The sequence below is a fragment of the Pristiophorus japonicus genome, chromosome 7 (assembly GCF_044704955.1).
Source record: "Pristiophorus japonicus isolate sPriJap1 chromosome 7, sPriJap1.hap1, whole genome shotgun sequence".
NCBI lineage: Eukaryota > Metazoa > Chordata > Chondrichthyes > Pristiophoridae > Pristiophorus > Pristiophorus japonicus.
The window spans coordinates 79,603,101-79,626,491 of NC_091983.1; the positions used below are offsets into that span (position 1 = coordinate 79,603,101).

Here is a 23,391-nt window from a genome sequence, read left to right on the forward strand (position 1 = left end):
TAGATTTTACTCTTGGGGTTACTTGCTGTGGGGGGGCCAGGTAGAGGAGAAAAGAGTTGCATGTCACGTAAGTCATAATCGCACCATGTGATATGATGTGATGTTTTTGATGGAATTTACTTTATTTGGCAGTCCAGCCCCATTTGTTGGTGAAACAATCAACTTTTCATGAAGGAAGCGCCCTTTTAAGAATTTCGATGTTTTTGTACTTTTTAAACTGGCATTTGCATGACTCTGTGTATTTATCTTCTCACTACATCTTATTTGGACTCCTTTTTGAAAGAGGGCCAAACCTTTCTCGCCAACTCCTGTGGAAATTCTTTGAATGTCGTGCATGCTGGTTGTAGATGTTTGCACCCATATACACATTTTGTTCATTTGTTTTTTTGAGAGCTGGATTTTAGTGATGAAGGTATTCTTTTATTTTGTCATTCAGTCTTCCCTCAAGTAGCTATGATATACTCCATCCCCTTTGCACTAAAGACCAACATTCCATTTGCCTTCCTGATTACTTGCTGTACCTGCATACTAACTTTTTGTGTTTCATGCACAAGGGACCCCAGGTCCCTCTGTACTGCAGCACTTGTTATTTTTCTCCATTTAAATTATAATTTGCTTTTCCATTATTTCTGCCAAAGTGGATGACCTCACATTTTCCCACATTGAAGCAAAAACATCTCTCAGACTGTTGCCTTGCAAGCTCAGACTGCTGCCACCATGGCTCTGGATACCACTGTTCAAAAGGGGCTACCAGGGCATCACAGCAGTTCATCAATCTGATCCCCAACAGACCAGTAGGATTGCTGAGATGCCATCGTGGGAGAGCTCCATGGAGCACGAACCTGCTCAACATTGCTGCTCCCACCACTCTACTATGCCAGTGCTCTTGCTGTTGTCTGTCAGCCAGCTCAGGTTGAAATAGTGCAATCTGAAGCCGGGCCTTCTTGGCCCAGAGCTGCTCATGGTCGTCCTCCAAGGCCATCTGCAGTTTTCTCAATTGGAGGTCAGCAGCCTTCCACCACACTGCTATATGTGTACGTATTAGGTCCGTGCAGCAAAGCTGGTCTCCAGTCGTCTTGGTTAATCCTTGCCACTGGACCAAGACCTAGCTCTGTTAAGCCCATGTGGTGGCTGGTGTGCAACGGCCACCACAATTAAAAAAATCCAAGCACACAGGCATCTTCCACCCTTCAACATGTAATTTGGGATCTGGAATATTAGGTCCTTCATTGAAACACCTGTGAACTCATTCCCTTTTTGGTGTGGAAGCAAGTCATCTTCGATATGAGGGACCACCTAAGAGAGATGACATTATAATGTTTAAACAACATAATTTAGTGCCAGTATTGTAAAATAAATTGTGGATCAAATGGTCACATGTGTTAATCAGATGTGATTACTGAAGTGATCAAAACTACCCGGGAGGTTCTAGGAAGCATGAAGATGTTTAAAATGATTTAAGGATTTGATAGGGTAGATAGACAGGAACTATTTCCTCTCTGGTGGGGTAGTCCAGAACAAGGGGAATAACCTTAAAATTGGAGCTGAGCCAATCAGGAGCGACATCGGGAAGCATTTCTTCACACAAAGGGTAGTGGAAATCAAGAAAACTCTCCCCGAAAAGGCTGTTGAGGCTCGATCAATTGAAAATGTCAAAATTGAGATTGCTAGATTTAGGTTAGGCAAGGGTATCAAAGATTACATAGCAAGGTGGTTAGATAGAGTTAAGGTACGGATCAGGCATGACCTAATTGAATGGCGGAACAGGCTGGTGGGTCTGAATGGCCTACTACTGTTACTTATGTTATGATAGCCAACAGAAAAAAGTTAAAGGTTTTTGATCAGATAGAATATAAATTATAAAACTTTATTGCAAATGCCTTATTATAGAACAGGGCTATAATTTCGCACCAGATATCCTGTGGCCTGATCCAGTTCTTCCCAGAGTTAACATTCTCCCTGCTCTTCCACTTTCAATGTGTTTTCTGGGCTTTTAATTTTAAGTACCATACACTATTTCCTCCTCCTTTGATCTTATCCTGTTATATTCTCAGGTGACTTTCCTGTAACTGTTGCCTATTGCTCTCTTAATTCAGCTGTTTGGAATTGGAAGAGATGATCCTATGGGGGAAAGTACCTCTTCGGATTAGCTGAAATTATAATGTTGCCCTATGGAGAATTTCTAGGGCAAACTTGTCACTTCACACCATTTATATAATTTGTCAAAGCACCACTATGCTGCAGCACAACACCGTCACCTTCTCTATCTTCAGTATCAGCAGTAGTCTATGTGTGAAGAGTTAATTTTCTGTTTCGTTTTTGATGAGTGAAATGTTGGGCTTCATTTTACACCCTCCCCTCTACCCTACCTGCCACCACTGTGAGGAGCCTTTGAAACCATTTTCTTCTATTGGAATGGGCTACTACAAGACAATTGACTTGATTTTTGTAGAGTTGTGTATCCAAGTTTGCAAATGACACTAAGTTAGGAGACACAGTAAGTTGAGTAGATGGGAGCAGGATGTTGCAAAGGGCCATTAACAGATGAAGTGGGCAAAACTGCAACAGATGGAATTCAATGTGTGGAAGTGTGAAGTCATCACTTTGAATCTGAGAAAGACAAATATTTTCTTCCTGGTGCAAGAGTAGGAGCTATGGGGGAGGAAAGGGAATTGAGTGTCCAGGTAAATACATCACTAAAAGCTAGCGCACAGATACAAAACATCTAGTGGTTGTTGGCCTTTGTCTCCTGGGGGCTCGAATACAAAAAAGTGTGGAAGTGATGCTTCAGTTGTAAGAGCCTTGGTTAGACCATCTGGAGTACTGTGCTCAATTTTCGACACTGCACTTAAGGAACAATGTATTGGCCTTGAAGGGGTATAGTACAGATTCACCAGCAAGATACCTGGGCTTAAAGTGTAGAATTACGAGGCCTAGTCTTGTATTCCCTGGAGTTCAGAAGGTTAAAGGAGGTGGGGATCTACTCAATGTGTTTTAAGATGATAAAGGGATTCGATAGGGTAGATACAGAGAAGCTAATTCCTCTGGTGGATGAATCCAGAAGTGGAAAACATCTTAAAATTAGAGCTAGAAGTAAAATCAGGAAGCACTTTTTCCACACAACGCATTGTGGAAATCTGACATTTTCTTTCTCCAAAATGCTGCGGATGCTGGATCAGTGGAAATTTTCAAGACTGAGATTGACTAATTTTATTAGCTAAGGGTATCAAGGGGCATGGATCAAAGGTGGGCAAATGGAGTTGAAGTACAGGTCAGCCTTGGTCTAATTGAATGGCAGAACAGGCTCGGGGGGCTGAATGGCCTAATTCTGTTTCCATTTTCAACTTGAAACTTGATACCCGCCACAAAGTTGGTGTATTGAAATCAATGGAAATGGAAATCGGAAGGTTTCTAAACTGGTGGCTGGCAGTAATGCCAGTAATATGTCCAGGTGAGTTGAAATTCTGCTCCAGTGACTTGCCGTTGGGTTTTCATGTTTTGCCAGATAGGTTCAGTGCCTAAAATTCACAGTCCAGACACTATCTTGTCTGCCTATATGGATTTTAAAAACCATTTCACTTCCCAGTGCTTTGATTTATATTAATTTTATTCTTGAGCCTTCTCCCCTAACCACAATCCCTCTGGCTTGGATCTGCAATCAGTCTATAAAAGTTATGGTGATCTGCATAATCCATGTGATTTTGAAATAGTTATTTTTCCAGCAGTATGTACAGCACCAATGCAAAAAAAAAAAGTATTTTTTGTTCCTCACATTTTCATTAAAAATCCACTGAGCATGGCTATTTTCCACATTCGCATGGCTATTTTCATGGTCTAGAAAGCATAACTGGTAGTTCTGTATATATGATGTTGGGTTAGCTAATATATCATGAAAATAATTTTTTTTAAATCCTGTGCATCTTTCAGCACTGAAGTATAATTGGCTTCAGATGAAGTGTTTTCCAAGAATCTTGAGCTATTTGGATAGTGGTGCAGATGCAGCCAACTTCTCTCATTCTGGCCGCAAGCCAGTGAAATAGCAGCAGTGGATTTGGTTGTCCTGCTAACTTTTATATCTCCTCACCAAGAACCAGTTGCCGTTTCTACAATTAATGAGTAGATATGTGGGGGAAAATCAGCAATCTGGTGGGCGCCCAATCCTTTTATAATTATCATAAAGAATTGAAAGTAATGTCTCCCTATATGAAATGTACTCTGTACATAGAAAGATTAAGGTGTTATGTCAGTTAATTGCTTACTCTAAGTCACACACCATCCCGACTTGGAAATATATCGCCGTTCCTTCGTTGCTGGGTCAAAATCCTAGAACTCCCTCCCTAACCAGGAGTACCTTCATCTCACGGACTGCAGCGGTTCAAGAAGGTGGCTCACCACCACCTTCTCCAGGGTAATTAGAGATGGGCAATAAATGTCAGTGATGCCCACATCCCGTGAACAAAAAAAATATTGATGTTTGGAAAGTAAAGCACCAAAATAAGTTTCCTCGTTTTCTTTTTTTCAGGTATCCAAGAAGTACAGTGACATTGATGATTTGTGTCAAAAGCTGAACACTCAATATCCAAAGACAAATGTGCCCACCATGCCTAGAAAAGTTTTATTTGTAGGGGAGACTGATATAAAAGAACGAAGAGTGGCTTTTGATGAAATCTTCAGATTTATTGCCAAGGACACAACCCTAGCATCAAGTCCTGAGTTGTTGGATTTCTTAGGTAAGTGTTTCAGACTTGGGAAGAAATTTGAGAGGTATTTTGAAGATGGTTAGGGCAGGGAAGGAGGTGAGCACTATACAAGAGATTTAGCACTATTTCCTCTTCATTTTACTTGACTGTTCTAGCCATATAGTTGAGCTTAATTAAGATCATCCAACTCCTGAGCAAAATGAACCAAATTTAATGCAAAACATATAAGGCATTAACTCTTGCATGGCAATTCCAGTCAGTCAAATATTTTGGATCAGTTCCTGCAACTCGTATACTGTACTTTAAAACCACAAAAGATTAGAGATGGTTAGCAGTATAGATACTGAAGAAAGCTTCCTTTCACTTTAATTCTCCACTCCACTCCCACTCTGATATCTCCGTCCTCTGACTCCTGCACTGTTCCAATGAAGCTCAACGCAAGCTCGAGGAACAGCACCTCATCTTTCGTTTAGGCACTTTACAGCCTTCTGGATGCCATATCGAGTTCAGCAATTTCAGAGCATAAACCTCTGGCCATCTTTGGCTCCCTTTCCCCCCCATCTTATGTTTTCTTTTGTTTTCTCTTTGTCTATAATGGCAGTTGGTCATTGCTACGCTATTCACACCCTATCCAGATTAACCTTTTTCTAATGTCTGTCATTACCATTTCAATTCGTCCCATCATCCTTTTTGTGTCTCTAATCTCTCCTGCCTTCCACAGACCTTCTCTTTTGTTCTTTCTTCCCCATCCACTTTCAGTGCTTAAGAATGTGCTCTTTTCGAACATTCTGCAGTTCTGACGAAGGGTCGTCGACCCGAAACGTCAACTCTATTTCTCTCACCACAGATGCTGCCTGACCCACTGAGATTTCCAGCATTCTCTGTTTTTATTTCAGATTCCAACATCCGCAGTATTTTGCTTTTGTATTAGTTTGGGACCTTTGCAGATAGACTTTTTGTAGCTGCTCTTGATGCCAGATATTTCTTACAGTACTTTGCTATCTAATTTTTGTTTTGTCCCAAGTAACTTTTTCTTTTGCAGGGGAAGGGGAGTGGGGGAGGGCGGGGTGGTGGAGAGAGGGGGAAGTGGGGGTAGGGAGTGGGGAGGAGGGAGGGGGAAGTGGGGGTGGGGAGGAGAGAGGGGGAAGTGGGAGTGGGGAGGAGGAAGGGGGAGGTGGGGAGGGGTGTGGGGAAAAGGGAGGGGGAAGTAGCAGGTGGTGGGGGTGGGGCTGGGGGGATATGAAGTGTGGGAAGAGAGAGAAATTGAGCATTTGGATCTCATGCCATATATATTTCTCCATGAAAACTGTGTCGCATTTCCAGGCTCTCTACTCGTAACTTGAGAAGCTAGACCGTAGGCATTATTACTGTCTGAGACAGTATAAGAATATGCTGCTGTGGTGCCAAAGGTGCAACCAGAGCATCAATTAAATATACACTGGTTAGACAATTGTCTGTAATCAGAATTTGAAGACTCTGTCACATGAATGTATATAAAAAGTTAGATGTTTTTTTTTGGGGGGGGGCGGTGGGCGGAGGGAGAGGAGTAGAAGAAGGGTTGATAAATGTATATACCTTTGATGGGGAATCCTCTTAAAAAGCATACAATCTCAATAAGGAACATATAATCTAGATTTTTGTTGCATATATGTTTTATGTACAACCTCAAGATTTTGAATTGCCATTCTAATTACTGGAACAGGCTAGTAAAGGTTGGTTTCTTTGGCAATTATGTAAGTGTTGTGGATCAGCCAGCAAGAGATCAATATTTATCGAGACATGCATTATTTTATGAGGGTTGAATTCACAATTTGCTAAACCACTCAAGTGTAAATTGAGGATACAATTTATTTTCAGTCATGACCAATAAGGCAATTTATAGAATAGAATCATAGAAAAATTACGACACAGAAGGAGGCTATTCGGCCCATCGTGTCTGTGTGGTAACAATTATGCATCTGGTTTTATAATCTCTTCTCAACCAAATCATTTTTTTTCTTCAATATTTTTTGGGGGTTAAATGATGTAAACTGGCTCTAATAGGAAGTCGAGAGCCCTGCCAGTTTTTGTTTGTGGAGGGCATGGTGTGGGTAACAAGCAAGTTTGGACTGCCCAAAGGGAAATTGTCATAGTTGCTGATGTGGGTTGGCTGTTGTCTGAGACCAGATCTGTTGAATCCATGAATCAACTGGAAAATAAATCGGCAAACTGTGCTTGGGGCAAGGGATGTAGATCGTGCATTTTTGGGAGTTGTGGTGAGTAAGTCTTGCATCTGGCTTATAAAACAGTCTGGAAAGATGTTGGCTCCAGAAGATTGGAACAATTAGAATATTGCTCAAGGAACTGAAGGAGAAGGATTAGAACCTTAAACTGCTTTTCCCTGATGGTTTAATGGATAAATGCATGTCACATACACCAGTAGGGTCCCAAATTCAGTCTTTGCTCTTTGCTCAGTTAGCATCTCTGGGGTGATGGTGATGGAATGCTGCAATAGGTCTCAATGCCTTTGAATTGGGAAGGAGTGGGATCTTCCAGGGTTTCTGTTCCTATCAAGTGATCCCTGTTGGGAAGTCCCCATGTGGATGTTGGATGAGGGGAAAAAAAATCAATCGAAAGTCTGGCCTGAGCGTTTGCTCTCACCCCATGCCCTGCTCTTGTTTTCTCCACCACTCCCTTCTCATCCACATGTTGACCAGCCTGTTAACACCCACAGTCCTGCCACACTTTTGAAGAAAACTCCCTTGAGTGAGATATGAGGGCTGCTGGCATCAATAATACTTCACTGTGGCATATGACCTGTTAAATTAGGATATGAGGGAAGGAAACAGCTTGGGACTGGAGGTTGGGCAATTGCAAGAGTTAAAACTGAAGTTTGGAGCTCAACGTTTGTAGTGTAAAATCATCATCACCACTACTCCACCTATCCTGAAGCCACGTTGGAGAAATAAGCAATTAGCTTCTACAATAGTTCATACATTGGAACAACTTGTGCATTGTGTCCATTTAAACTTTATTCTCTTCTTCCCCTGTTGGATCTGTGTATTAGTTTTGTGTAGAATAGGATGTGGTTCTCAATATGTTCAAGATACTCTTTCAAAATTTCTGATATAAATAAAATGAGACTATTTCTTTTTTTATTGCTCGCATTTATTTTATATTTAGCTTGTCAATTTGCCTATTGCAGAAGAAATAATTTCTGGTTAACTTTTTTTCTCAATAGGAGCAAAAACTAAAGACGTTGGTGATTTGAAATTCAAAGCTAGTAATGTTGCAGATGAGTTGCAAGAAGATGAAGGGGAGTTTGGAGATTTCTTCAACCAAGAGACTTCTAAAGACACTGGAATGTTGAGATCATCAAAAACCCATGTCCCTACAGCAGAGAAGTCTGAAGAAACTACTGATCCACTGGGTGTTACTAGGTAACGTGACTTGCTTTTAATGAGAAATGACTGAACCTACTGTGTTTTGCTACTTTGAGGTTTAGAATATCATTATTTGATTGAGGAGACCGACTGTAAGATTTTTTTCCAGCTGTCATTGCATCACAATTATTATGGAGTAAGGGATGTTACTGTTACTCTTTAACTGGATTTGCATACTTCTCTCTTTTTGCCCTAATCAATGTAAAAAATGGCACTTTGTGTGATCCTTGAATTGTACTTCGATCAAATATGAATTAAAAGCTGTACATATGCAGCAACACCAATCTCTATCTTTTGGGAACTGATTAAAACAGGTAAACCCCCTAGAATTTTCTTAAACGGGTAATGCAATTTGTCACTCTATCCTTCAATGGGACATTGGCCTATTGTTAAAACAATTCTAATTGTGTACTGGATTATGTTAGTGTTTTCCCAATAATTCTGATGTTATATTGAAAATAATGCACATTTTGAATAATTTTGGAAGATAGCAACAATTTGCATTTATATAGCACCTTTTAACGCAGGCATATTTCACAAGCGTTTTCAAACAACATTTGAAATTTAGAAAATAACACTAGAATGATTAAAATGTGTTGGTGTTTGAGCATTTTAAAACAGGTGCATTTATTCTAAGTATTGTCCACATGCTAGATTAGGGGCTAGACTTTCAGTATATCATCGCCCATTTAGCGCCCATATAAGTGCTGAGATTCAGGCTATCGTCCATTTTTGATGAAAAATGGAAACTAGCGCCCGATTATAGCCCATTTATCGCTGGCACAACTTTCGGCATACAGGAATGAGCAACATCGCCTGGCCTATTTATAAAAAAAAAAAAAAAATTTGCTGTCATCCTCGTGTAAAGCCCAGAATACTGGTTGTAGTGGAAGCTAATGTCCGATTATCGCCCAGATTATCGCCGAGCGTTACCTTCGGCATTTCACCCATAATTCACCCAAATGATTACTGGTCCAAAAAGACGCTGAAGAAAAGCTGCAATCATCTGACCTTAACTCGGCACTATGGACGCCATTTTGTATCTCGGAGGATCTTTAATGATAGGGTGCTTGAAGCAATTTGTGAGTGATTTTACAATCATTTAATCACATTTTAATTTGTTGAGGACAAATTAAGAAGAGATTAAAGGCGTTTATAGTGATGTGACCTGTAATTTCTCAACCAGTATTGATGACTAATCACATGCTTCAGAATAGAGATGGGAGAAGGTTTATTATGTGCCCAATCAAAGAGGTGGCAGACTGCTCATGAGGAGGATATGTTACACCCAACGCATTTACAGGGATAAGCGATCATACCTGGACTTGTCCAATAACACGTGCGTTAGAAGGCTGCGATTCCGAAAGGAGATCATCAGTGAGATATGTCAGCTAATTAAGGAAGATCTGCACCCTACCAGCACCAGCAGGACCGTACTGCCCGTTGAGGTTAAGGTTACTGCAGCACTTTCCTTCTACGTATCAGGCTCCTTTCAGGCCTCAGCTGGCGACATTTGCGGTATCGCTCAGCATGCCACACATTGCTGCATTCGACAGGTGACTGAAGCCTTTTACGCATGCAGGATGAACTTTATAAACTTTCCTATGGCCAGGGAGGCACAGAGTGGGAGGGCTTTGGGTTTCTAGAGAACAGCAAACTTCCCCAAGGTGCAGGGAGCAACAGACTGTATGCACATCGTCCTGCAAGCAATTTTACAGGATGCAGAGGTGTTTCGGAACCAAAAGGAATTCCACTCGCTGAATGTGCAACTCATTGTCAACCACAAACAAATAATCATAGCAGTAAATGCAAATTTTCCGGGGAGCATCCATGATGCACACATCTTGCGTGAGAGCGCTGTCCCTGACCTGTTTAAGAGTCAGCCACAAGGTCACGGTTGGATGCTGGGGGATGAAGGATATGGCCTTGCCAGTTGGCTCATGACCTCCCCTGTGTAAGCCCCAGACAGAAGCCAAGAAGTACAACAACAAAAGCCATATAGCTCCACACAATATCGTCAAAAGAGTTCTGAAGCAGTGCTTCAGTTGCCTGGACCACTCTGGAGGCAACCTACAATATCACCCTGAGCAGGTCGATGAGTCCATTGTGGTATGTTGCATAACCTAGCTATCAGGAGAGAACAACAATTGCCAGATGGGACCGCCGGTGTCCACCTTAGGAGAGAGGGGAGGCGGAAGAGGAGAACGAGGAAGAGGACATGGACCTCGGGGAGGACGATCGGCCTGGCAGTGAACCCACCCTCCCCCTCGCACACCACTGGAAAAGCCCTGTGTAGTTATGCAGCTGCAAAACTCTTGCATCAGCAGCTCATAAATGAATGTTTTGCGTGAAGTTACGTTGGTGACAGTTGCAGTTGGGTTATGTTTCATCCTTGCCTGGCCTGGCCATGGCCATTATTTGCAACCATTGTATTGATGTTTTACCTTACGTTATTAGAAGACACTTCACAACAATTGTAAACTTAAATTAAAAAATGTAAGAATTTAACAGGTATTTAACATTTTTTTTAACAAACATATATAACAACCCCCCCTCCCCCCCACCCCAATCCCCAACAGTGGACAACATTTTTAACACAATATAACAAGAACACCCTCCCACCATCCCAAACACATTTTTTTAATAACCACAAAACAATAATATACGCCCCACCCCCCCCTCTCTACCTGCGGCCATGCTACTCTCCTGTAACTTGACTCCCCTCCCCTTGTTGTAACCCCCCGTTTCCCACGTAATCCCCAAGTAATGGGACCAAGATGTCTTGTAGCAGAGCACCTCAGGGGCTGCTGCTGTGGGGTGGGGGTGGGGGTGACGTTGGCAGAATGACCTCAGTGGATGGAGGAGAAGACATTTGCGAAGCAACGTCTTCCGAGTCAGAAGGAAGTTCTTCCTCTTGTCTCGCAACTGTCGTGCTGGTTGGTGGTACGGCACCTTGGGGTGCAGTGCCGTATCCTGAAACTATTGCATGCCGCAAGGCATCGACAGAGTGGTTGTTCGCCGCATTGCCGCAACTATCTGCTCCATGGGTGCGGGGCGGGGGGGGGGGGGGGGGGAGTGTTCCAGGTGTTGGGTGGGTCCAGAGCCGGGGGGTGGGGGCACTCTCTTGGGATGGGGGGTAGGCTGTTTGGGGCTGGGATTGGGAGAGACTTCTTCACTCGGGGAGTTGTTGGCCTGTGGGGTTCCCTGCCGCGGAGAGTTGTTGATGCCAGTTCATTGGATGTGTTCGGGAGGGAGTTGGATGTGGTCCTTGCGGCGTGGGGGGGAGGTGCAGGGGTGGGTGATCAGCCATGATCTTGTTGAATGGTGGTGCAGGCTCGAAGGGCCGAATGGCCTAATCCACCTATTTTCTATGTTTCTATGTTTCTATGCCTTCCGTTATTCTTGCAGACAGTGTGGCAATGTTACTGGTCAACCCACCAAGCGCCTGGAGAAGCTCTCGACCTATGTCGATGCTCGCCCTCGATGGTGACACCATGTCCTCATTGACATCTGCCTGTCGCAGCATGTGCCTACCTCGCTGACTCAACCTCCGCGGGGTTGGCATGGGCACTGGGCGACTTGGAATGGCCTGTTGCAAGCCACTTGCCCCCGCTACTTCATCCGTTGAGGATGACATGGTCGCAGGTACCACAGATGAGATATCAGGCTCGGATTCGTCCTCCTCCTCCTCCTCACTTTGCTGCTCGTCACCCGCGGTGAGCACAACCTGCAGCGGTACTGATGTTGCTGCAGGGGCCTCCCGTTGCTTCTGGGGAGCTGGAAAACATAATTGAGGTTATTAGAAGAGAAAGGGAGACATGAGAATGCTTGTGCTGCGCAGGCATATGTACGAGGAGCAGCACTACTGCAATAAATCTGACTGAGAGACGTTACATATGATTAATGTGAGAATACAGAAGAGTACAGAAGCTGCATGCATAACATTGCATCATTCATATATTACAATCAAATGCCATTAAATTACTTTAAAGTACCATTGGTTTACCACTGCTTTACACATTACTCACATGGTGCAACAACGGGATCTGCACCACCACGGGTGGCAGAACGATTATGGGTGCCCACTTACGCTACAGCACTTTCCTCCAGATCGGTGCGAGAGTACAGCTCAGCAGGCCCTCCTCCGGTCCGCCTCTGCTCTGCCTGATTCTTAGATATCTTCCTCTGCAAACAGGACAAGAGCATGGCATAAGCTAATTGACTAGGTACTATTACGGAAACACAACAGATATTGTAATCCACAACTAGTCACCCCACATGCTATTCATCATTAATGTTATATGCTAATACGGTTTGTATCCACAATGGATGCATGGTTATAACATCTACGTTCAGAGAAAATATTTAATAAGATTGTGTTTATGAACTAATGCTTGACACCAAACATCTCGCGTACAATCTCCAGGAAAGGCCCCATCCACGAGCCGTGCCATTCAGCACCTGAGGAGGGGTAGGTGGTTTATTTGAATCGATGGAGGTCCCCCGGGGGGGTGGGAGGAGGGGAATCAGGATCGCTGGTGAGCTCTGCAATGACAGGACTGTAATGGGAGGGGGCACCGTGTCCCTGGGCTGTGCTCGGAGACCTCCTTGTGGCCGGAGCTAATGTCCCAAAGTGTCCCAGGCAGACAGTGAGCCAGGGCAGCTCTCCCCCAGTCCAGGCTGAGTCACTGTGTGATTGACAGAAGCCGGAGAGATTCACACAGTCTGGGTAAAGCTGACCAGACCCCTCAGTGCTCAGTCGTGTCCCATCCACCAACGTAACCAAAAAGGAGACGGTGCCCAAGTTAAAGAGTTACTCACAGCACACAAGAATTCTCCTTCTAAGCTAAAGTGTTAGAAATGCCAAATGTTTGCGGTCTGTCCATTTCCAGTCATTCCTTTGGCCACAATTTTCGATCAAAGTCTTTAAATATTAATAATTGATGCTGTTGATTAAATGTAAGGCATCTCAGCAACATTAGACTTAAAGGGCACAGGTTCTGACCCCAGTCCAAATCTTAGCTGGGAAGCTACCCAATATTACCCAGCTTAATTACAATCCAGCAGATTTACATTCTAATTAATGAGTCAGTGCATCATTACAATTAAAAATGTAATAATTGAATAATTACATAATTAACTGTTCCATCGCTTGCGGCACTGGTCTGCCTCTCTCCTATCGTGGGCCACCGATGATACCAGGGTGGCGATATTGCCCCATATTTTTTGATAAATGCCGGGGGGGGGGGGTGGGGAAGGTTTCCCATGCCCACCCCGGGTTAATTGGCTCCACTGATTTTCCACTTCATTCACCAAGGCTTCCTTAGCCTTATCAGAGATGGCTTTCGCCCTCATTCTTCCTGAAATATTCTGCTGCATACTATCTGTAGATTCTTCGTTAGACATCTTGACCACTCCACACACTTCTTTCCACCTTACTTCTCTCTCTCCCTCTCTTTCTGTTTTCTGAGCATGAGCAGATGACCCCTGACCTCCAGATTCGCGGGAAAAGTTCTTTGCTGAAAAAAAAACACGCATGTGCAGAACGGCTGTTGCTATGGACACCAGCCTTGCATGACTGATTACATCACTAAGGCCCATTTCACATCGTTAAGGCTATCACCCAAATTAAAAAGGTGAAACTAGCGGTTTTTAAAATGGGCGATATTCCAGCAATCCTGAAAAATAAAAAAAGCACTAAGGCCTGAAATATCGCCTATTTTTAGGAGATAGCAATCATAGTGGAAAGTCTAGCCCATGGTGTAAAATTAGAATTTTTTCATCATGCAGTAAGCGAAAAATTCCTTATTCCACAGATGGCATTTCTCAGAATATTTTAGTTGTTGGCAATGAGTGTTAACCTTTTCTGGTCTTGGTTCCATTACAGCAGAACTTGGAAACCTATTGGCCATGGATAATTGTACAAGTATGTATTTCTGTGCTGAACTTGCTGCTTTTAGCTCTGTAAGGTTCCAATTATTTTTGGTCTGATGTTTCATAGAATCATAAAATCTTGCAGCACAGGTGAAGGCCTTTTGGCCCATTATGCCAGTGCTGCCTCTTTGAAAGAGCTTTCCAATTTAGTCCCAAATGGAACAGTTGTGTTTTTACTAACACTAATACACATTTTACAAGTCTTGAGTTTTATAAAACTGGAATTTATATAGTCAGATATGCAACATTTGCAAATGCACTGCAACCAGTGTGAAACTGGCTTCTCCAGAGTGATCACTAATATTTTTTAGTGAAGCACAATGGCCAGCGTGTGACAATATTGCTCACTAGCCATACCTGGAAGTTTGAGGATATTTAATGCATAGATTTATTTAAGTTATATGGCACGGTTTTTCAAAAAAGTAAAATAGTAAGCAGCCTATTTAAATTGATAAAACCAGAAGCAGGTCCTTCTCTTTCCAGATGAGAGATTTTTGTTCACTAGATGCTTTTAGCTCATTGAGATAGATATTCATTAGTATACTGTTGTAAGAAAATCTAGAAATATATTTTGTAAATGAAAGGAAAGGACAATGTTGGAAAATCAGAATAGCAGTAGAAAATCTAAGTGATAGAAGCAAGAATCAAGGGACAAGAAGAACCTGAATTCAAATGCAGCAATGAATGGGTTTAAAGGAAAGGAAAACATCTTTTGAGAAGGACAAAGCTGTTTTATGGACAAAGGACATGTAAAATGAGCTAAAACCCAAAATAGAAGAATACAATGATGTACTGTAGTGATGCTCAGCCGTTGAGTATATTCAGTTCAGAGGTCGATAAATGTTTGGGAATTGAGGGATATGGGGATAGTGCGGGAAGGCGGAGTTGAAGTAGATCAGCCATGATCTTGTTGAGTGGTGGAGCAGGCTCGAAGGGCCAAATGGACTGCTCCAGCTCCTATTTCTTGTGTTCTTATGTAAAATATTAACAAAAAGATATATCAAATGGACCTGGAGAAAAGAGAAACACTGCCCAAGTAATAGAATAACGAGAAGACAAGTGATCAACGGAACCAAGTTAGTCCTTGCCTGATTCATACCATCCCTTGTTATGTGGGATTATTTAAATGTTTTCAGGCTCCTGGATCGGTTGTAATCAGACAGTTATGATTACTACCAGCCCTCGTAATTCTCTATGGGATTGCCCAAAGCTCTTAATGCTTGTCTCTTCTTCGTTCCATCCCTCATAGTACAAGGTATGTAAAGATGGATGTCTGCATTTCCTTAGTTATACTGGTCTAAAGCTGATGTAAAGTGATTAATGTAGTGTATTTTATGTTTGAAAGCAACTATAGGTTGTTGTGTAAAGTTTTTGTCATGAAGGCATGGGGCTATACTTGTAGCATCGATTATGGCTGGAGACCAGGCCCTCTGCAAAAATAGAGGAAAGCACTCATTTAACATCATCATCATAGGCGGTCTCTCGTATTGAGGATGACTTGCTTCCACGCCAAAAAAGGGGGTGAGTTCACAGGTGTTTCAATGAAGGACCTAATATTCCAGGTCCCGAACTACATGTTGAATGGTGGAAGATGCCTGTGCGTGGAATTTTTTAATGTGTGGTGACCATTGCACTGCAGCCACCACACGAGCTTGACAGAGCTAGGTCTAGGTCCAGTGGCAAGGATTAACCAAGACGACTAGAGACCAGCTCTGCTGCACAAACCTAGTGAGCACACATATCGCAGTGTGGGCTGGCCCGTGCTGCCCCCTGGTCCCTTGCCTCTTCTGGGCCCCGAACTCGAGCCTCTCTTGGGCCCCGATCACATCGCTCCACAATCTCTCGCTGCTTCTGCACTCTGGCCTCGGTGCTGCTTTGCCCCGACCAGCGAGGACCATCAGCAGCAGGTCGGGGCCTTAAAGGAGGAGCAAGGTGGAGCACCCAACTTCAAGGTACAGGAGAGCGACGGCTGTGAAGAGGGTGACATCATCAAAATCCAGGTCGCTGATTGGAGCGCGGGCAGGTACATCAGGAGCGGCAAGGTCGGGGTGAAGGAATGGTAGGGTCGGTCATTTAACAACAGCAGCAACAACTTAGATTTATTTTGCACTTTTAACATAGTAGAACGTCCCACGGCACTTCATAGGAGCTTTATCAAACAAAATTTGACCCTGAGCGACAGATGACCAAAAGCTTGTTCAAAGAGGTAAGTTTTAAGGGGCATCTTCAAGGAGGAGAGAGAATAGGGAGGTGGAGCAGTTTAGGGCAAGAATTTCTGAGTTTAGAACCTAGACAGCTGAAAGTACGGCCATCACTGGTGGACGATTAAATCGGGGATGCAGAAGAGGCTAGAATTGGAGGAGTGCAAAGATCTCCGAGGGTTGTAGGGCTGGAGGTGATTAGAGATAGGGAGAGGTGAGGCCATGGAGGAATTTGAAAATGAGGATGAGAGTTTCAAAATTGAGATGGTGCCAGACTGAGAGCCAATGTAGGTCAGTGAGCATGGGTGATGGGTGAGCAGGACTTGGTGTGACTTAGGGCAATGGCAGCAGATTTTGGATGACCTCAAATTTATGGAATGTGGATGATGGGAGTTCAGCCAGGAGAGCATTGGAACAGTCAAATCTAGTGGAAACAAAGGTATGAATGAGGGTTTCAGTAGCAGTTGAGCTGAGGCAGGGGTTGTGTAGGGCGATATTGCAAAGGCGGAAATAAGTGGTCTTGGTGCGGATCTTTGGTTGGAAGTTCATCTCGGGGTCACATACGACACCAAGATTGCGAACAATCTGGTTCAGCCTCAGACAGTTACCAGAGAGAGGGATGGAGTCAGTGGCTAGGGAATGGAGTTTGTGGCAGGAACCAAAGACAATGGCCTCAGTCTTCCAAATACTTAGTTGAAGAAAATTTCTGCTCATCCAGCACTGGATGTCGGACAAGCAGTCTGACAATTTAGAGACAGTGGAGAGTTCGAGAGAGGTGGTGGTGAGGTAGAGCTGGGTGTCATCAGCATACATGTGGAACCTGACATTGTGTTTTCGGATGATGTGATGATGTGCTGAAGGGCAGCATGTAGATGAGAAATAGGAGGAGACCAAGTCTCTGGCTTTGACTGGAGAGATAAGAATGGAACCAGGCGAGTGCAGTCCCACCCTGCTGGATGACCGAGGAGAGGTGTTGGAGGAGGATGGTGTTTTCTACCATGTCAAAGGCTGCAGACCGATCGAGAAGGACGATGAGGGATAGTTTACCACAGTCACATTTATGAATTATGGAGTTTCTAGGTTCGTGTATGTGGATGTTATTATTGGAAAATAAACACTTGTAGTTTAAATCCGACTCCTTTTGCTTTTTGTGGTATACATCAATGATTTAGACTTCAATGTAGGGGTATTAGGCTGGATAGCTCTTTTGGCTGCCACAGACATGATGGGCCGAATGGTCTCCTGTGCCATAAATTTCTGATTCTAGGACAGGGAATTGCATGTTAAAAAAACAAAACGTGTAAATGCAGCAGTAAAGAACAGACCAGTTAATGATTTATTGTTCTGATTTTTATTTCATATTTCCATTATTTGCAGTTTTTTTACTTTGACTTAAACTCCTTTTTTAAAAAAAAAAAGCCATTTGTAATCAACCATTTTTGAGGTTTGTGTTTAAACTCAGTGCAGACACAAGGGGCTGAATGGACTCCTTTTGTGCTGTATTATTCTATGATAGAAATGTCACATGGGGTAGGGATTATCTTGCACACAATCAAGAGTTGGTGCAAAGATCAATTAATGGTCAAATATTTTGATGCCAAGAAAGTGAGTAGGGAGATTAGTGGATCTGTAAGGCTATACAATTGCACAAAGATGCTCTTAAATTGTCTTTCTGTTGACTAAAGTCTCTTCTCAGTCATGATCTTGAGAAGACATGTATTAAGAAGTTAAAGACACACAAGCTTGTTTACAGGTGCAGCGTTGAGAATCCGGAACCCTCGGGACCAAGGCCGTTCCGGATTCCGGACATTTCCGGACTTTTGATCGTCTTTTTTCCGGATTTCAGAACGTCAGAAAAGGGGGAGGAGGGAGGAAAGAGAGGAGGGTGGGGAGCAAGGAGTTGTTTGGGCTGGCCGGCCCCGTTGAGAAGGTTGTCGGGCGGGGCTCCGCTGAGTTGTTCGAGCCGGCCGGCTCCGTCGTGGAGGAGGTGTTTGGGCGGGCCGGAGGCCCCGAGGTAAGGGCAGCGGGGGCGAGGCTCGAGGTCGGGCAGCGTCGGAGGGTCCGGATTCCGGAACATTTTACGGATTCCGCACGACCCTGCTGTCGATTGGTCCGGATTCCGTAACATTCCGGATTCCAGAACTCCGGACTCTCGATGCTGCACCTGTATAGCATTTATCTTGGATGTCTACAACATCTCGATGGCTGGCTTGTTGCAAGCTGTCCTTTTAGATACTTCCACCAGGCTGACTAGGAAAGTGACTTGAGATGGTAGTTAACTTGAAGGGTGGGTATGAAAATGTCCGTTTTATGCCCTAGACTTGGTACCCACCATGAATCAATTACAGAAAGGCAAACAGCTGCTGCTAAAGCTCTCTGAGCTGGCTGAATCATCATTCAGTGGGGTATGCCGTGTGTCTGTGCTGTAGTCATCATCTTCATAGGCAGTCCCTCAGAATCAAGGAAGACTTGCTTCCATTCCTATAATGAGGGGGTTCTTTGGTGGCTGAACAGTCCAATACAAGAGCCACATACTCTGTCACAGGTAGGACAGATAGTCGTTGAGGGAAGGGTTGGGTGGGACTGGTTTGCCGCACGCTCTTTCCGCTGTCTGTGCTTGATTTCTGCATGCTCTCGGTGTCGAGACTCAAGTGCTCAGCGTCCTCCCGGATGCACTTTCTCCACATAGGACGGTCTTTGGCCACGGACTCCCAGGTGTCAGTGGGGATGTCGCACTTTATCAGGGAGGCTTTGAGGGTGCCCTTGTAACGTTTCCGCTGCCCACCTTTGGTTCGTTTGCCATGTAGGAGCTCCACGTAGAGCACTTGCTTTGGGAGTCTTGTGTCTGGCATGCGAACTATGTGGCCTGCCCAGTGGAGCTGATGTGTGGTCAATGCTTCAATGCTGGGGATGTTAACCTGGACGAGGACACTAATGTTGGTGCACCTGTCTTCCCAGGGGATTTGTAGGATCTTGCGGAGACATCGTTGGTGATATATCTCCAGCGACTTGAGGTGTCTACTGAAAATAGTCCATGTCTCTCAGCCATACAGCAGGGCGGGTATTACTACAGCCCTGTAGACTGTGAGCTTGGTGGTAGATTTGAGGCACTGGCGCACTGGATGCGATGTTGAATCTCCTCATCAATGGCTGCTTTTGTTGATAAGAGGCTCCCGAGGTATGGGAAATGGTCCACGTTGTCAAGGGCTGCGCGGTGGATCTTGCTGACTGGGGGGCCGTGCTGTGCAGCGAGGACAGGCTGATGAAGGACCTTTGTCTTATGGATGTTTAGTGTAAGGCCCATGCTTTCGTATGCTTCAGTAAATACGTTATCTATAACCTGGAGTTCAGCCTCAGAATGTGCGCAGATGCAGGCGTCGTCCACGTACTGTAGCTGAACGATAGAGGTTGGTGTGATCTTGAACCTGGCCTGGAGGCAGCGAAGGTTAAACAGCTTCCCACTGGTTCAGTAGTTTCGTTCACTCCAGCGGGGAGTTGACTGTGAGGTGGAGCATGGCAGCGAGGAAGATTGAGAGGAGGGTTAAAGCGATGACGCAGCCCTGTTTGTCCATGGTCCGGATGTGGATTGGGTCTAATGGTAAGATAGGAATATCAGAACAGGAGTAGGTCATTTAGCCCCTCGAGTCAATTCTGTCATTCAGTGAGTTCAAGGCTGTTCTGCGGCCTAACTCCATGTACCCACCTTTGCCCCATATCCATTAATACCTTTGATTAACAAAAATCTATCAATCTCGGATTTAAAATTAATAATTGATCTAGCATCAATTGTTGTTTGTGGAAGAGAGTTCCAAACTTCTACCACCCTTTGTGTGTAGAAATACTTCCTAATTTCACTCCTGAAAGATCTGGCTTTAATTTTTTTTAAGAGTATGCCCCCTAATTCTAGACTCACCACCTAGCAGAAATAGTTTCTCTCTATCAACCCTATCTGTTTCCCTTAATATCTTGAAAACTTCAATCAAATCCCCTCTTAACCTTCTAAATTCTGGGGAATACATCTCTAGTGTGGACTCATATAAAGGAATGCCAGCACAGATTTGTTAAAGGCAAATCGTGTTTAACTAACTTGGTTGAGTTTTTTAATTAGGTAACAGAGAGGATTGATTAAGGCAATGTGGTTGATGTGGTGTACATGGACTTCCAAAAGGCATTTGATAAATGCCAGCAAAGTTGAAGCCCATGGAGTAAACGTTACGGTGGCAGCATGGATACGAAATTGGCTACGTGACAGGAAACAGAGAGCAGTAGTGAACGATTGTTTGTTGGACTTGAGGAAGATACACAGTAGTATTCCTCAAAGGTCGGTACTAGAACCACTGCTTTTCTTGATATATATTAATGACAGACTTGGGTGTACAGGTCACAATTTCAAAATTTGCAGATGATACAAACGAGGAGAAGAACCAAAGGCAACATGAGGAAAAACTTTTTTATGCAGCCAGTGGTTATGATCTGGAATGCACTGCATGAAAGGGATGTGGAGGCAGATTCAATTGTGGCTTTCAAAAGGGAATTGGAAAAGTACCTGAAGGAAAAAAAATGCAGGTCTATGGGAAAAGGGCGGGGCGTGGGCCTAGCTGAAGTGTTCTTGTAGAGAGCCAGCATAGGCTCGACAGGCCAAATGGCCACCTGTGCTGTAACCATTCAATGATTTGAGTAATCTTTCCTCGTAATTAAACCCTTTGAGTGCAGGTATCATTCTGGTAAACCTACGCTGCACTCCCTCCAAGGTCAATATATCCTATAATACAAGGGGATAGAAGTTATGCTGCAGCTATACAAAAACGTTTCTGGCTTTCTCAAAAGCAATTACTTGGTTTTTTTCCCCATACCCAGTTCTCACCTTTACGCAATAACACATGTAGGGGCTCTAAGAGGGTGCTTAACCCCGGTAGGAAGTTACCAAAATAGTTGAGGAGTCCCAGGAACGACCGCAGCTCCGTGACATTCTGTGGCCTGGGCACATTCCTGATAGCCTCTGTCTTGGCGTCTGTGGGCCGAATGCCATCCGCCGCGATCTTTCTCCCAAAAACTCCACTTCTGTTGCCATGAAGACGCATTTCGATCTCTTCAGCCGCAGCCCTACGCGAACCAATCGCTGGAGGACCTCCTCCAGGCTTTGTAGGTGCTCGGCAGTGTCCCGATCTGTGATTATTATGTCATCCTGAAAATCCACCGTGCATGATACCGACTTGAGTAAGCTCTCCATGTTTCTCTGGAAGATCGCTGCAGCCAACCGACCGAATTCCAAATGGTCATCTGTTGTAGATGAACAGTCCCTTGTGCGTGTTGATGCAAGTGAGGCCCTTCGAAGATTCCTCCAGCTCCTGTGTCATGTAGGCCGAAGTCAGGTCGAGCTTGGTGAACATCTTGCCTCCTGCCAGCGTCGCAAATCGGTCGTCTGCTTTAGGTAGCGGATATTGGTCCTGTAGCGAGAAACGATTAATAGTTACTTTATAATCGCTGCAAATCCTGACCGTGCCATCGCTTTTGAGTACTGGAACAATCGGGCTAGCCCACCTGCTGAATTCCACTGGGGAGATGATGCCCTCACATTGCAGCCTGTCCAGCTCGATTTCCACTCTCTCCCTCATCATGTGAGGTACCGCTCGCGCCTTGTGATGAATGGGCCGTGCCTCTGGGACCAAGTGGATCCGCCCCTTCGCCGTGGAAAAGTTACCAATGCCTGGCTCAAAAAGGAAAGGAAATTTGTTAAGAACCTGGGTATATGAGGCCTCATCGACATGTGATAGTGCTCAGATGTCATCCCAGTTCCAGCGGATTTTGCCCAGCCAGCTCCTTCCAAGCAATGTGGGGCCATCACCCGGGACAATCCAGAGTGGCAGTTCGTGCACCGTGCCCTCGTAGGTGACGTTGACCATGGCGCTACCCAGGAAAGTGATGAGCTCTTTGGTGTACATTCTCAGTTTCGTGTGGATGGGGCTCAGGGCTGATCTGAGTGCCTTGTTGCACAACAGTCTCTCAAACATCTTTTTACTCATGATGGATTGGCTAGCGCCAGTGTCCAGTTCCACGGCTATGGGTAAGCCATTCAATTTTACATTTAGCATTGTAGGTGGACATTTCGTCGAAAACGTGTGCACCCTGTGTTTAGCGTTAGTGTTTTCTTAGAAGAATCACTCAACACTCAGGGTCGGTTCCAATGCTGAAGCAGCTTTTATTACGCTCAGCGGGAAGGAAAAACTCAGGACCGTATCCAGGTTTCTCTTCACAGAACAAAGAGTTACATGTACCTTTATATGTTTCACAACAGTTACAAAACAGTTTACTACAGTTACACAGCCCATCACGGCTGGACACAAGCCAATCACAACGATTATAGATTACATATAGGTTCTTTTAACCCAATAGAATTCTCCTAGTATCCAGGGAACCATTGTCAACTTGGGCTGATCGATGACTTTATATGTTCTCTCCCTAGTTCTTTCATCTGGGAGAAATAATTGGTTTGTAGCCTTGTTTACAGCAAATGGCTTCCCTCTTATCTTTCTTCCTGGGGAATTAATTGGTTTATGGCCTTGTTCACAGGAGATGGTTTCCTTCTTATCTCTGTCTTCCCAGGCATTCCTACAGTGGGCCTCACAGGGTTATTGCTCGGTCAGTGAACGTTCAACAGTTCACAGTTTGACTACCTGGTTTCCCATCATGCCTGGGCAGCCATTTTATGTGTGTGTCCATTTAAGCTTATGTGAGTTTTAAATATCCAGCAGGTGCCTAATGCCTAAGTCTATATATATCTTTCGACTCTCTACAACACTGTGTACTTCAGCATCTGCCTCCTCTCTCTGAGGCTCGAACTTGCTTTGATCTTCCGATCTTCCTCTGCCACGTGGTGATTAGCAGGTCTTGCAGAGCTTGCAGCTCATCTGCAATTTCATTGGAGGTGCCCCATTGTTCCACAGCTCTTGCAAACATACCCCTTGAAGCAGCATAAATAGACTGAATGGAAGCCTCCACAACGCCAACAAGGTGTGAATTGCCTTGCATTCATCCTTTGTTGCGGACTCTGAGTCACCTGGGTCACCTGAGGCCTGCTGGCAGTTGCAGACTCGTTTCTGCCCTGTACATTTCTGCTCACAAACACAGTTCCAG

At 44.3% G+C, this 23,391-nt stretch overlaps 1 protein-coding gene across 2 annotated transcripts in view; it reads left to right on the plus strand.

Moving 5' to 3' along the window:
• Positions 1–23,391, plus strand: part of hs1bp3 (HCLS1 binding protein 3) — a 206,074-nt gene that overhangs the window by 97,071 nt on the left and 85,612 nt on the right. For both annotated transcript variants that reach the window (XM_070885081.1, XM_070885079.1), the window contains exons 3-4: positions 4,523–4,730; positions 7,921–8,119. In XM_070885081.1, coding sequence (XP_070741182.1) covers positions 4,523–4,730; positions 7,921–8,119 — 407 coding nt within the window. The remainder of the gene's footprint in view (positions 1–4,522; positions 4,731–7,920; positions 8,120–23,391) is intronic.